Source organism: Palaemon carinicauda, chromosome 1 (genome assembly GCF_036898095.1).
Source record: "Palaemon carinicauda isolate YSFRI2023 chromosome 1, ASM3689809v2, whole genome shotgun sequence".
NCBI lineage: Eukaryota > Metazoa > Arthropoda > Malacostraca > Decapoda > Palaemonidae > Palaemon > Palaemon carinicauda.
The window spans coordinates 88,866,680-88,879,422 of NC_090725.1; the positions used below are offsets into that span (position 1 = coordinate 88,866,680).

The following is a 12,743-nucleotide window of genomic DNA, read 5'->3' on the forward strand; positions in this document are numbered from 1 at the left end:
CTTGTAATAACAGTTAATCACAAGTTTCTTAACAGAATGTTCATCCAGATACTTCTTTACGAAAGTGATGTTTCTAAGGTGATATCCAGCGATTATACCAAAACTACGAGATAACGGGACCGGGTTGTTATCAATATTTATTTGGGCGTCACCCAAATTTCTTAAATTGTTTTGCTTCCCTATCACCATAAACGTAGCTTTGTTTAATTTAGTTTTAAAAACTGAAAGTTTTTAGGGGGAATAAAAAACCGTAAATTGTCAATATAATTACCTGTTAAGGTGGGTAAAAATTGAATACTTCTGTATACTGAAAAATCCAGGGAGTGACAACAGATATGGATAAGCTAAATAGTCTCCTAAAGGGTTTGATATAAAATAAAACAAAAAATGGGCTCCCTGATGGGTATAGCAACCAACAAATGGCTAATAATATACTTTGGAATTCTTTAAAAACAAAATAGAACATGTAATTGGGTCTTTCACAGATATTCCATATTAGACTGGCACTGTACCAGATAGGCCTACACATAAAATTAATTATTTCATTATATAAATAAAGATAAAGTCATCAGGATTATTAAGAGGGCAAAGAAAATAAATTGTGCAATTAATCTAATGCCAATATCCGAAGTGATGGAGTTTAAAACTATTATGGGCTTGCTGACATAATTACAAGAATAGTAAATACTACTAGTAGTATTCTTCCAGAATCTTAGGAAATGGCTATAGTTACACCAGTTTTGAAAAGTGTTCTAGATTATCAGGAAATAAGTTCATACAGACCTATTTCGATTCTAATCTTTATTTCGAAAGTGCTTGAATATCTAATTCTTGAATAGCCAGTTAGTCACTCAGAAAGAATCGAATTGCTTGAAGGTAAACTCGGGCACACTATTCTATCTTATTTCTATTCCTCTTTTTTTTGTTAAAGTTTTTATAGTTTATATTGGAAATTTTTATCTTAATGTTGTTACTCTCCTTAGAATATTTCATTTTTCCTTGTTTCCTTTCCCCACTAGGCTATTTCCTTTTTGGGGCTCCTGGGCTTAAAGCATCTTGCTTTTCCAACTGGGATTGTGGCTTAGCAAATAATAATAATAATAATAATAATAATAATAATAATAATAATAATAATAATTACCAGACAAGCACAGAATACGGAAAATTATATTCTGAGGAGACAATTATATGCCCTGTAGTAAAATTAATGATCTGTTGGAAATGATGGACGAGAACAAAAGTGGTAACTTGTATCTTGATATTACCCGATCTTAGTGCGTCTTTGGATACAGTTGTGCATGAACTGCTACTTATGATTAATGGTCAATTGGTATTCATCAAGCTTTTGATTATCTAAAAGATTACTTGGCTGACAGAAACTTCTGTGTACGAATTGGCAACTCATTTATCATATAAATCATTGAACAGATGGGTACCCCAGTCCCCAGGGAAGTTTACTATAGGCCCAATCTTATTTTGTATCTATACTATAGATCTATCAAAAGTACTACAGAAACACGAAGGGAAGCTCAAGTTATTTGCAGATGATACTTAATTTTACTTCTCCACGAATGACAGATTATACCGCTGACACTTTAAACTAGACTCTTATCTGTGTTAGGGAATGGATGGCAGTTAAACATTTAACCGACTCCACTTTTCTCCTGTATTTTTCCTGTTCTCTCTCTCTCTCTCTCTCTCTCTCTCTCTCTCTCTCTCTCTCTCTCTCTCTCTCTCTCTCTCTCTCTCTCTCTCTCTCTCTCTCTCAAGTGACCCCATCGAACCAAGGAGATCTACCATTAAATAATCTTTTCCATCAGAGGGTACATGCTATCATATTAATTTTTATTCACCCTATTATATTTAGTTATAAGCCGATCAATACATATAGATCACAATGAACGTTGGTTACAATAACAACAGGGAATATATTGATAAAAGCTTTTGTTTTCTTGATACAATTTCATCAATAAATACACAAGGAAAGAACTTTTACTAATTTCTAATTACTCTATAGCACTGCGTGTTTCAGTGGGGAAAAATATGAGTCATAAGCTTGTGCACAGGAGAAATGGTGTACTTTTCTTTCACATTAATATCTGATACAATATATTTGTATATATTATTTATATATATTATATATATACAGTATATATATACATACACACACACACACACACACATATATATATATATATATATATATATATATATATATATATATATATATATATATATATATATATATATATATATATGCGTGAGTATGTTTCTCTGTGTTTACTCATATATATCACTGGTTGTCTTGAATACACTGCGTTTCTTGGTGCCGACAAATTATTATTAGGCTATTATTATTATTATTAGTAATTGCTAAGCTACGACCCTAGTTAGACAATGTGAAAATGTGATAATGTTGCCAAAAGATTTATTTCCAGCATTTATACACTTTACACCAAAATTGTAATTCCTGGTAGACTAACCATGAGAAACAACATCATCATCATCATCTCTTACGCCTATTGACGCAAAGGGTATCTGTTAGTTTTTGCCAGTCGTCTCTATTTCAGCCTTGAATTCAATACTTCTCCATTCATAAACTCCTACTTCATGCTTCACAGTTCTCGGCCACGTAGGCCTGGGTCTTCCAAGTCTTCTGGTGCCCTGTGGAGCCCAGTTAAAAGTTTGGTTGACTAATCTCTCCTGGGGAGTGCAAAGAGCATGTACAAACCACCTCTACCTACTCACCATGATCTCATGGTGAAGACCATGGTACAGAGGCTATGGCACTACTCAAGACTAGAGAACAATGGTTTTATTTTGGAATGTCCTTCTCCTAGAAGAGCTGCTTACCATAGCTAAAGTCTCTCTTCTACCCTTACCAAGAGGAAAGTAACTACTGAACAATTACAGTGCAGTAGTTAACCCCTTGTGTGAAGGCGAATTGTTTGGTAATCTCAGTGTTGCCAGGTGTATGAGGACAGAGGAGAATCTGTAAAGAATGGACCAGACTATTCCCTGTATGTGTAGGCAATGGGAAAGTGAACCGTAACCAGAGAGAAAGATCCCATGTAATACTGCCTGGCCAGTGAAAGGACCCCATAACTCTCCAGCGGTATATGGCACTTGGGTAATCTCTCTTATAGTTTCATTTCTAATCCTGTCCTGCCATTTAACTCCTAATATTCTTCTGACGGTTTTTTTTCTCAAATCTACTAAATCTGTTGGAGATTGTTTCATTGTCATACAAAGACTCATGTCCATACAGATCACACTAAACTGACATATAGCCTGATATTTAATGTGATTTCAGGGGATTTGATTTCCAAGTTTTCCTCAACCTAGCCATTGTCTGATTTGCTTTTTTCAATCTTTCACTAAACTCCAATTCTAATGACCCTGTATTAGAGATCATAGTTCCTAAATACTTGAATAATTCTACCTCATTAATCCTTTCTCCTTCCAATATTTCATCTTCCATTGCTTATTCCGTTTTCATCATCTCTGTCTTTCTTCTATTTACTTTGAGCTCAACCTTCTGTGATATTTCAAATACTTTATTTTCATTTTCATACAGTTTATCTATTTCCTTATTTCCTTTCCTTACTGGGTCATTTTTCCCTATTGGAGCCCCTGGGCTTATTGCATCCTGCTTTTCCAACTAATAATAATAATAATAATAATAATAATAATAATAATAATAATAATAATAATAAGTACAAGACAAAGAGTTCCGGCTCTCAACTACTGTACTCCACTGCCGAATACTGCTCACCAGTCTGGGAAAGGTCATGTAAATCGCATAAAGTTGACACTGAACTTAATCAAGTGTGTTGCATAATAACTGGTGCCTTAGAACTAAACACCCCTTCCAGTACTCTATTGATTGGCATTCATTGCACCACTGAACATCTGCCGAACAGCTCATTCAAAGACCCAAAAATATAAACAAAAGAATGATGAAAGGTACCCACTCGATGATCACCGTGTGGTTAGACAAAGATTGAAATCCCGCAAGAGCTTCATAACCTAAACCATCATAAGCCTTGACCCCATGGAGTTAGCAACTTACCGCCTAGAACACTGGAGAGAAACAAACCACGGGCCACCTGGTGAGGCCATCCAGAGCCCATGTGAGTCTCTTCCCTATGAAATAAACCTTTATAGAAAGGATTAGGTTATTCATAATCAAGCAAGAGTTAGAGTTTGAACGACTGGAGACAATCTTCATAAGTGGGGCGAGTCTGCTGAGTACCCATGTGAGCGTCCCATCCAGACATTGGACCACATACTTCATGGGTGTAAACCGGGGCCAATCTGTTCAAATTTGGACCACTACAAATATGATCAGGCCTCTATGCAGTGGATACAATATTGACACGATAAGATACGATGATATTCACCACGCTGGCCAGTGCGGATTGGTGATGGTGGGAGTTATTAGTCAGATCGCTCACAGCAAACCAACCCATTATGGGTGGCCCTGACTGGTACAGCTTTGCTGATCTTGGCGATATGCAAATCCTTTACCATGTTAGGGTATCCCCAACCAGGAAGGGATATACTGTACATACATACATATATATATATATATATATATATATATATATATATATATATATATATATATATATATATATATAATTTTTACTTGCAAAAAAAAACTGCAACCCTAGTTGGAAAAGCAGGATGCTATAAGCCCAAGGGCTCCGGCAGGGAAAATAGCCCAGTGAGAAAAGGAAATAAGGAAAAAATCCAAGAGACGTTTAAGAACAATAATAACATTAAAATAAATCTTTCATATGTAAACTATAAAAACTTGAAAATAACAAGAAGATAAAATTTTCAAAATAACGAGAGGAAGAGAAACAAGATAGAATAGTGTGCTCGAGGGTACCCTCAAGCAAAGACAGTGGAAGACCATGGACAGAGGATATGGCACTACCCAAGACTTGGGAACGATGGTTTGAATTTGGAGTGTCCTCCTAGAAGAGTTGTTTACCATAGCTAGAGTCTCTTTTAACCTTACAAAAAGGAAAGTAGCCACTGAAAAATTAAAGTGCAGTAGTTAACCCCTTGAGGGAAGAAGAATTGTTTGTCAAGTGTAGGAAGAAAGAGGAGAATGTGTGAAGAATAGGCCAGACTATTATGTGTATGTGTCGCAAAGATGAAATAAGCAGTAACCAGAGAGAGGGAACCAATGTAGTACTGTTTGGCCAATCAAAGGACCCAATAACGCTCAATGTGTGGCTGGTGCCTTGGCCAACATTATATATACAGTTTAATCTATAACACACACACACACACACACACACACACACACACATATATATATATATATATATATATATATATATATATATATATATATATATATATATATATATATATATATATATATATATATTTCATCTTCCATTGCATACTCAGTTCTCATCGACTTTGTCTTTCTTTTATTTATCTTCAGCCCAGCCTTGTGTGATATTTCATGCATTCTGGTAAGCAAGCATCGTAAATCCTGTGGCGTTCTGCTAACAAGGACAGCATCATCACTATATATATATATATATATATATATATATATATATATATATATATATATATATATATATATATATATATATAGTGATGATGCTGTCCTTGTTAGCAGAACCCCACAGGATTTACAATGTTTGCTATGAAATATCACACGAGGTTGGGCTGAAGATAATTAGAAGAAAGACAGAGTTGATGAGAACTGAGTATGCAATGGAAGATGGAATATCATTAGGAGGAGAAAGGTGTATTGAGGTAGAATCATTAAGGTATTCGGGAACCATGATCTCCAACATAGGGTCTTTAGAATTAGAGTTTAGTGAAAGATTTAAAAAAGCAAATTGGACAATGGCTAGGTTAGGTTAAATTTGGAAATGAAATCGCCTGAATTTACGATTAGAAAGGAAACTGTAAGAGAGGTTACTCGAGTGCCATATGTGGATGAGATCATGATGAGGGGTAGATGGAGATGGTTCGCACTTCCCAAGAGAGATTAGTTCACCGAACGTTCAGCTGGGCTGCACAAGGCACTAAAAGAGTTGGAAGACCCAGGCCCATATGGATGAGGGCTATGAAGCGCAAAGTAGATGATGAAAGGAGAAATATTTAATTAAAAGCTCAAGATAGAGACAAATGGCGAAATTTAACCGAGGCCCTTTGCGTCAATGGGCGTAGAAGGCGATGACGATTTAGTTAAAACAGAATTTGATGACTTGATTATATTGACCGCGGAATATCTTGAATTTTTAGCCACACACACAAGAGAGAGAGAGAGAGAGAGAGAGAGAGGAGAGAGAGAGAGAGAGAGAGAGAGTAAACAAACAACGTCACACAAATTTGACCCCTCCAGCGGACGCACCAAAGGGTCAAATTGGATTCACATTCCTCAGTCTGGTTCAAGGTCGTTGTAAAGATGGCAGCCGTAGTGAGATCAAAAATATATTTCTCCTCGGTTGTTCGTTTCTCCGACCGTGAATCTATTGCCTGAACTATTCAGCAAGCAGATAAACATGGTAAGAACACAATGACTGCAATAATGTGAAAAAATACTGTTGAGAAATGGTTTAAAATAGCATTACATTTCTGGGTTGTCGCCCCTCCAACCGTAGCTCATGGCAGCAGGTGGATTATGTGGCGTCGTAACTGGGTTACAACGTTATCTAGCCGTGCCGTAATAAACCGGCATGAAATATGCCCCAAATGGGGAAACTGTAATAATAATTCTGAGGAAATGTCATAGTTTTACTACTAATCGTCGTCACTAAAGCCAAAATGCTATATATAGTTATTCGCAGGGAAGTCCATGCTAACCTTAACTACTGCCACGGTTAAATTATTCTTACCGGTTTGCCGAATAAAAATAATTTTCACTAACATAAATTATCTAATACTTAACGAACAGAGTTGTTAGTACGGGATTATCATAAGCAGTACTTGTCAAGTTATTCGAATCCTCTCATTCAGTGGGAAGATATGTAAAAGTTAATAAATACTATGAATATCAGTGCAGGTTATTTCTTTTGGTATTATTATAGTTACGGTTAGGACAACATTTTTTAATAAAAATACTGCTTCATTCGTAGGGAATGTTTGCGCATGGTTATTTTGATCTTTAGGGTAGAATTTTATGATTGGTCGAGTTTTGAAATTTTATTACATCTTTGACCTTTAGTAACATTACATGGTTACTATAATTGGAGTGTATGTATGATAACGGCCACCTGCATGTATCATTACGGCTAACTGTAAGGGGGCCGCAGGGGCGTTATCTCCCCCCCCCCCCCCCCGTTAGGTAAGGAGGTAAGAAGATGGCCTGTAGGAAAGGAACTGGCCGCTGACATACAAAGGCTCCCTATATTTCTATCAAAATTCCAGGAACCTCTCTAGGAATCATGATATGGGTGTGTTTGTAGATCATCGGACACAGGTCAGCTAAGGAATATTATTAGGGAATTTGGTAGTAGTTTACAACACCACGCTCTCCATTTACTCCAAAATAATGCAATCCTGCAGTTTTCATCTTCTGGCACAGTAATTAGGTGGTTATTTAGATTCTGGGAAAGCAATAATTAGCAAGATATGTTGAGGAAGGGGGAAGGGGTTATAAAAAGAAAATAGCTCGGTTTTCTCACCAAATGACTTGGAACTGACATGTCAACAAAGTCAACGAAACAGGATTCGTGATGCCAGCGTACTTAAACAGAAGTTCGAGATGCCAGCGTACATTTGATATACTGTATATTCAAAATATACTTAATCAAAAATTGAGTGATTACTCAAAAGTGTCACTACTGTATTTGTAAATTACATATTTTATGGATACTTTTGAGTAATTAATCCATTTTTAACTAAGCATATTTTGAATATACAGTATATCAAATGTACGCTGGCATCACGGACTTCTGTTTATGTACGGTGGCATCACGAATTCTGTTTGGTTGACTGTGTTGACATGTCAGTTCCGAGTCGTTTAGTGAGGAAACCGAGTTATTTTCTTTTTATAACCCCTTCCCCCTTCCTCAACATATCTTGCTAACTATTGCTTTCCCAGTATTTAAATAACCACCTAATTACTGTGCAAGAAGATGAAAACTGCAGGATTGCATTATTTTGGAGTAAATGGAGAGCGTGGTGTCATAAACTATTACCCGGAATTTTTATCCTATTTTTAGTAATTTTATGGTAAATATATGATACTTTAATTTCTAGCCAAATACATGAACCTCATATTTTTCCTACTTGCTATCTTGTGTTTTATGCATTTCTGACCACGATTATTGGGGCAAACAACCCGTTCATGAGTTTTTGGACCCCCTTATATAAAAACAATTATGGGGGACCCCAGTGGGAAACCTGGGTTTCTTGGGTGGGGAAATGTCATTTGCAGCAATAATAATGGTCATAAATGCAAAATTAGCCCAAGATAATCAGTTGGAAAAATATATGGTTCATTTAAGTGGCTGAAAACAGGCCAAAACATGATTATTTAACACTTTTGAGATTTGCATAAGGGTACAGAACTTAACAAACCCTTCTAAGCTAACCTAGTAGTTCCCAGGCCACAACCCCTAGCCGTGGGCAAGCCCCCCGGAGCCCCCTTCCCAGGTCATAACCCCTAGCCTGGGGCAAGGCCCCTGGAACCCCCCTTCCCAGGTCACAACCGCTAGCCAGATCCCCCCCTTCTGAGGTCACAAACGAAGTAAATTACAAATAAATCCTTCCATTATGTAAAAGTAAATCGCAAATAATTCCTTACCTTATGACTGACACCGTCGCCATTTTTTTTTTCTTGGCAATCTTTACAAAAGCTTTACAGTAGAAAATGTGCTGGCCTTCCCTGAAAATTAAGTCAGCCTCGGACCTTTGAGGCATTATTTCCCTGTTATTTTTTAATTACACATGAGTAATAATAGCTTTACACTGAACGAAGAGCATTTCCATCATAATCAATTTGCGTCATAAACGAAATTACACCAAATTTCGAAATAGATTGATGTGCTTCCCTTAAGTTCCCTCTTGGAGACGTCTGTACGAGATGGTGGTAGTTGAAACTGAACACGAAGTTGGGAAAAAAATGGCTGTTGTAGAACAACACCTGGGAACTTAAGAAGAAGTACTTGTAAGCTGTTAATTGGTTTAAAAAAGCCATCTGACAAATACGTCATTGTAAATGTACAGAAAGCTCCCCAAACCATGGGAAAAAATGCATGCGCAATAAGTCTCCTTCAGTCTCTCAGTTGTAAACAATGGACTTAGAGTGAAAATCATACTTCACATTTTATTTGACCGATACGTAAGTTATGCCCCAGCCCCTATTAAACATACAGTATAGAGAAAAGTACTAAACTAGCCAGCACTCGTCCATTTCTTATAGTGAATTCCAGTTTTGCTAGAAATTAGAGTATCATATATTAACCCATTTGATTCATGTAAAATTTTAACCAGCTTAAATATTCCTACCTATCCTTAGCTGCATATAGTGTCCTTAACAGCAGGCTAACGCTCTCCTTTGACCTCCCAGATACCTCTACCAGGACTAGTTAGGGAGAGTGTCTGGTGTTCTACATCATCTCTGGCAAGCTGCTAATTACTGTTATTAATTCCACTCTCAAGATGTACTTTTTTATTTATCATTTAATCACAACTTTCACTGGATGGTTAATTTTCTGTGTCAAATTACAGTAATACCTGCCCTACGTATTTGATTTGTTCCTGGACATGCTCCCGAAGTTGATTTTAGACTAGGTCAGAATTTCATCTTAATGAGTGACTTACTGAACATGAAAGAAGTTAGAGTTGAAAGGGAGGAATTAATTGTTGGAGGAGGATGATGACAATTTGCTTGCTGATGATGATGTATCGGCTACATCAGATTTTTAAATATTAAACTTAGCCGGTGAATATATAAATAGCTGACGTCTCCGACGGCCTGACAGATTCCAAAAAACTCGCGAGCGATCGCCATGAAGGTTGCGGGTGTGCCCACCAGCGCCGACTATCGGCCAGATACCGCATATACTTCTCAACCACTCCAGTTCTTCTCTGTCGGTGTCACCGACAACATTGGTTCCGCTCGCTCTAGACCTCGAGTTTTCTACCGAATTGGTGAAGTACTTTGTTTTGGGTTTTATTGGCTTTCGCTGTGTTGGTGTGTTCCTTCAATAAAACTCTTGAAACCTTTTTTGCTTTTTGTTTTTTGTTGATGAACTTGGCTTTCCTTTGGATTTTCTCTGGTTTTTCATAATGGCTGACCCTTCTCCTGTATATCGCAAATGTGCGAAAGATTGTAACAAACGTCTTCCGAAAGCTTCTATCGACCCTCATACTGTTTGTGCTAATTGCCGGGGTAAATCCTGCCAATTAGGAGATCGGTGTGAGGAGTGTGTGGTTTTATCGGAATTCGAGTGGTTAGAGTATGAAAAGTATACTCGTAAACTCGAAAGAGATAGGGTGAGGAGAAGCTCATCTAGATCTTTAGAATTTTCCTCCTCCCATGCCCCTGAACCTAATCCTTCCCCTGTAGTGGTAGTTTCTGAACCCCCTATTAGCACTCATGAACCTTCAATGCGGGATATGTTTTTAGCTATTCAAGCATTAGGTGAGAAGGTTGAAACCTTAGCCTCGGACAGGAACCAGCTTATGTCCGACGTTAAGCTGTTAAAGAATCAAAGTGGTAAAGTAGAAAATCAAAGTGGTAAAGTGGAAAGTGCGCAAAATGTGTTTAGTGTTGCGACCGAGGGTTCGTCTGTTCGTGCTTGTCGCTCCCCTAGTCCGAGACCTCTTTCAGGCTCCCCTGCACCAGGGAGAAGGAATGTCGTAGGACTTAAGGGAGCGAGAGGTGTAAACCGACGTACAGACGTTCCCTCTATGGTATCAGACGTTTCTCATCAAGAACGTCCTTACCATAAGACGGGGGAGACTAAGTTCTCCTCGTCTTCCGACGACTTGCCGCATAAGAAACCTTGGCGTAAGGTTTCTAGACCCTTAAAGCGCAAGTCAGTCCCTTCAGGACAGGTCCAGCGTCCTGGCTGTAGCCATTTGGGGCAGCTCTGACCACTTTCAGTCATCGGATGGCTGTTCGCCTGTTAAGCGAAAACGTGACACGGAGTCCGAGGGTCTCGCTAGGTGCGATGATTTGCATGCACAGACGTTGCCGACGTCACGGCCCGTTCCGACTCCCGTTGACCCGAAGTGGATTGTCCTGCAGGACATGCAGTCTAAACTTTCATCTTTAATGGAGGTTTACGAGCATTAGCAGGTTCGTAAAGATCCTTTGCTTGCGGTTCGCCAGTCCGACAAGCGTGACTCTGGCCTTCAGCCGCCTAAACGAGTGTTTTCTCGTCCTTATGATGTTAGCGCTAACGTTTTTAGTGCTGTTAAACGCGATTCTGATCGTGTTCCTCGTCATTCACGTCAGTCACGTGACGTGGAACCCCTTTTGCCGCAGACTCAAGGTGACGTTCAGCAACTGTCGCCGCAGTCCCGAACTGACGTTCGTCGGCCGACTCTGTTGCCTCGACGTGACGTTGAACGTCTGTCACCGCAGTCGGGTGTTGTTTTTCCTGCTCAGACCCTGCAGTCAAGGCAGTCCCGACGTGACGTCGAACGGCAATCTACTCAGGCTGTTGTTGTTTGTCAGTCACAAGACTTTCAGTTTTTGCAGCCTCGGCGTGACGTCGTTACCTCAGCTGTTGCTGCGGTTTTGTCGCATGTTGACATAGCCTGTCAAGCGGTGCCTCCTCGGCATGTCTCTCTGTATCGCGAGACAGAGAGGTTGGAGGCCAGTGCTGGATGTCAGTGCTCTCAACGTTTTTGTTGTCAAAACAAAGTTTACGATGGAGACCACCAAATCCGTTCTAGCAGCAGTCAGAGAGGGGGACTGGATGGTCTCTCTCGACTTGCAGGATGCGTACTTCCACATTCCGATACATCCAGACTCTCAACCTTATCTAAGGTTTGTATACAGGAATGTGGTGTACCAATTCCGAGCACTGTGCTTCGGCCTCAGCCCTGCTCCTCTTGTTTTTACGAGGCTCATGAGAAATGTAGCAAAGTTCCTACATTTGTCGGGGATCAGAGCCTCCCTGTACCTGGACGACTGGTTACTCAGAGCGTCGTCCCGTCATCGCTGTCTGCAGGACCTATAGTGGACTTTGGATCTTGCGAAGGAGTTGGGCCTCTTGGTGAACATAGAGAAGTCTCAGCTGACTCCCTCCCAAACGATTCTCTATTTGGGGATGGAGATACAGAGTCTAGCTTTTCGGGCTTTTCCGTCTGCCAACAGGATCGAGTAGGCTTTGCTCAAAGTCCGTCTCGTGCTAGAGAAAGACCGTTGCTCTGTGAGAAAGTGGATGAGCCTCCTAGGGATGCTTTCATCCCTGGAACAGTTTATCTCTCTAGGGAGACTTCACCTACGCCCTCTCCAGTTCTACCTAGACTCCCATTGGAACAAGGAGAAAACTTTGGAGGCGGTCTCAATTCCGATCTCCGAACCAGTAAAGACTTGCCTGGCCTGGTGGGACAGCAATATAAGACTTCGAGAAGGTCTGTCTCTGGCAGTCAAGAACTCAAACCATGTGTTATTTTCAGACGCGTCGGATTTGGGTTGGGGGGCGACTCTGGACAGTCTGGAATGCTCGAGTCTTTGGGCGGCAGACCAGAGGAGCCTTCACATCAACTGCATGGAGCTGTTGGCAGTCCATTTAGCA

General features: G+C 39.5%; 2 protein-coding genes across 2 annotated transcripts in view; one reads left to right on the plus strand and one right to left on the minus strand.

The window, feature by feature from the left end:
* MED7 (mediator complex subunit 7) overlaps positions 1-12,743 on the minus strand; it is a 524,248-nt gene that overhangs the window by 68,230 nt on the left and 443,275 nt on the right. The window lies entirely within an intron of this gene.
* LOC137649740 (F-box only protein 9) overlaps positions 6,393-12,743 on the plus strand; it is a 215,923-nt gene continuing 209,572 nt past the window's right edge. Inside the window, exon 1 of the mRNA XM_068382692.1 lies at positions 6,393-6,548. Coding sequence (XP_068238793.1) covers positions 6,546-6,548 — 3 coding nt within the window. The 5' untranslated portion in view covers positions 6,393-6,545. The remainder of the gene's footprint in view (positions 6,549-12,743) is intronic.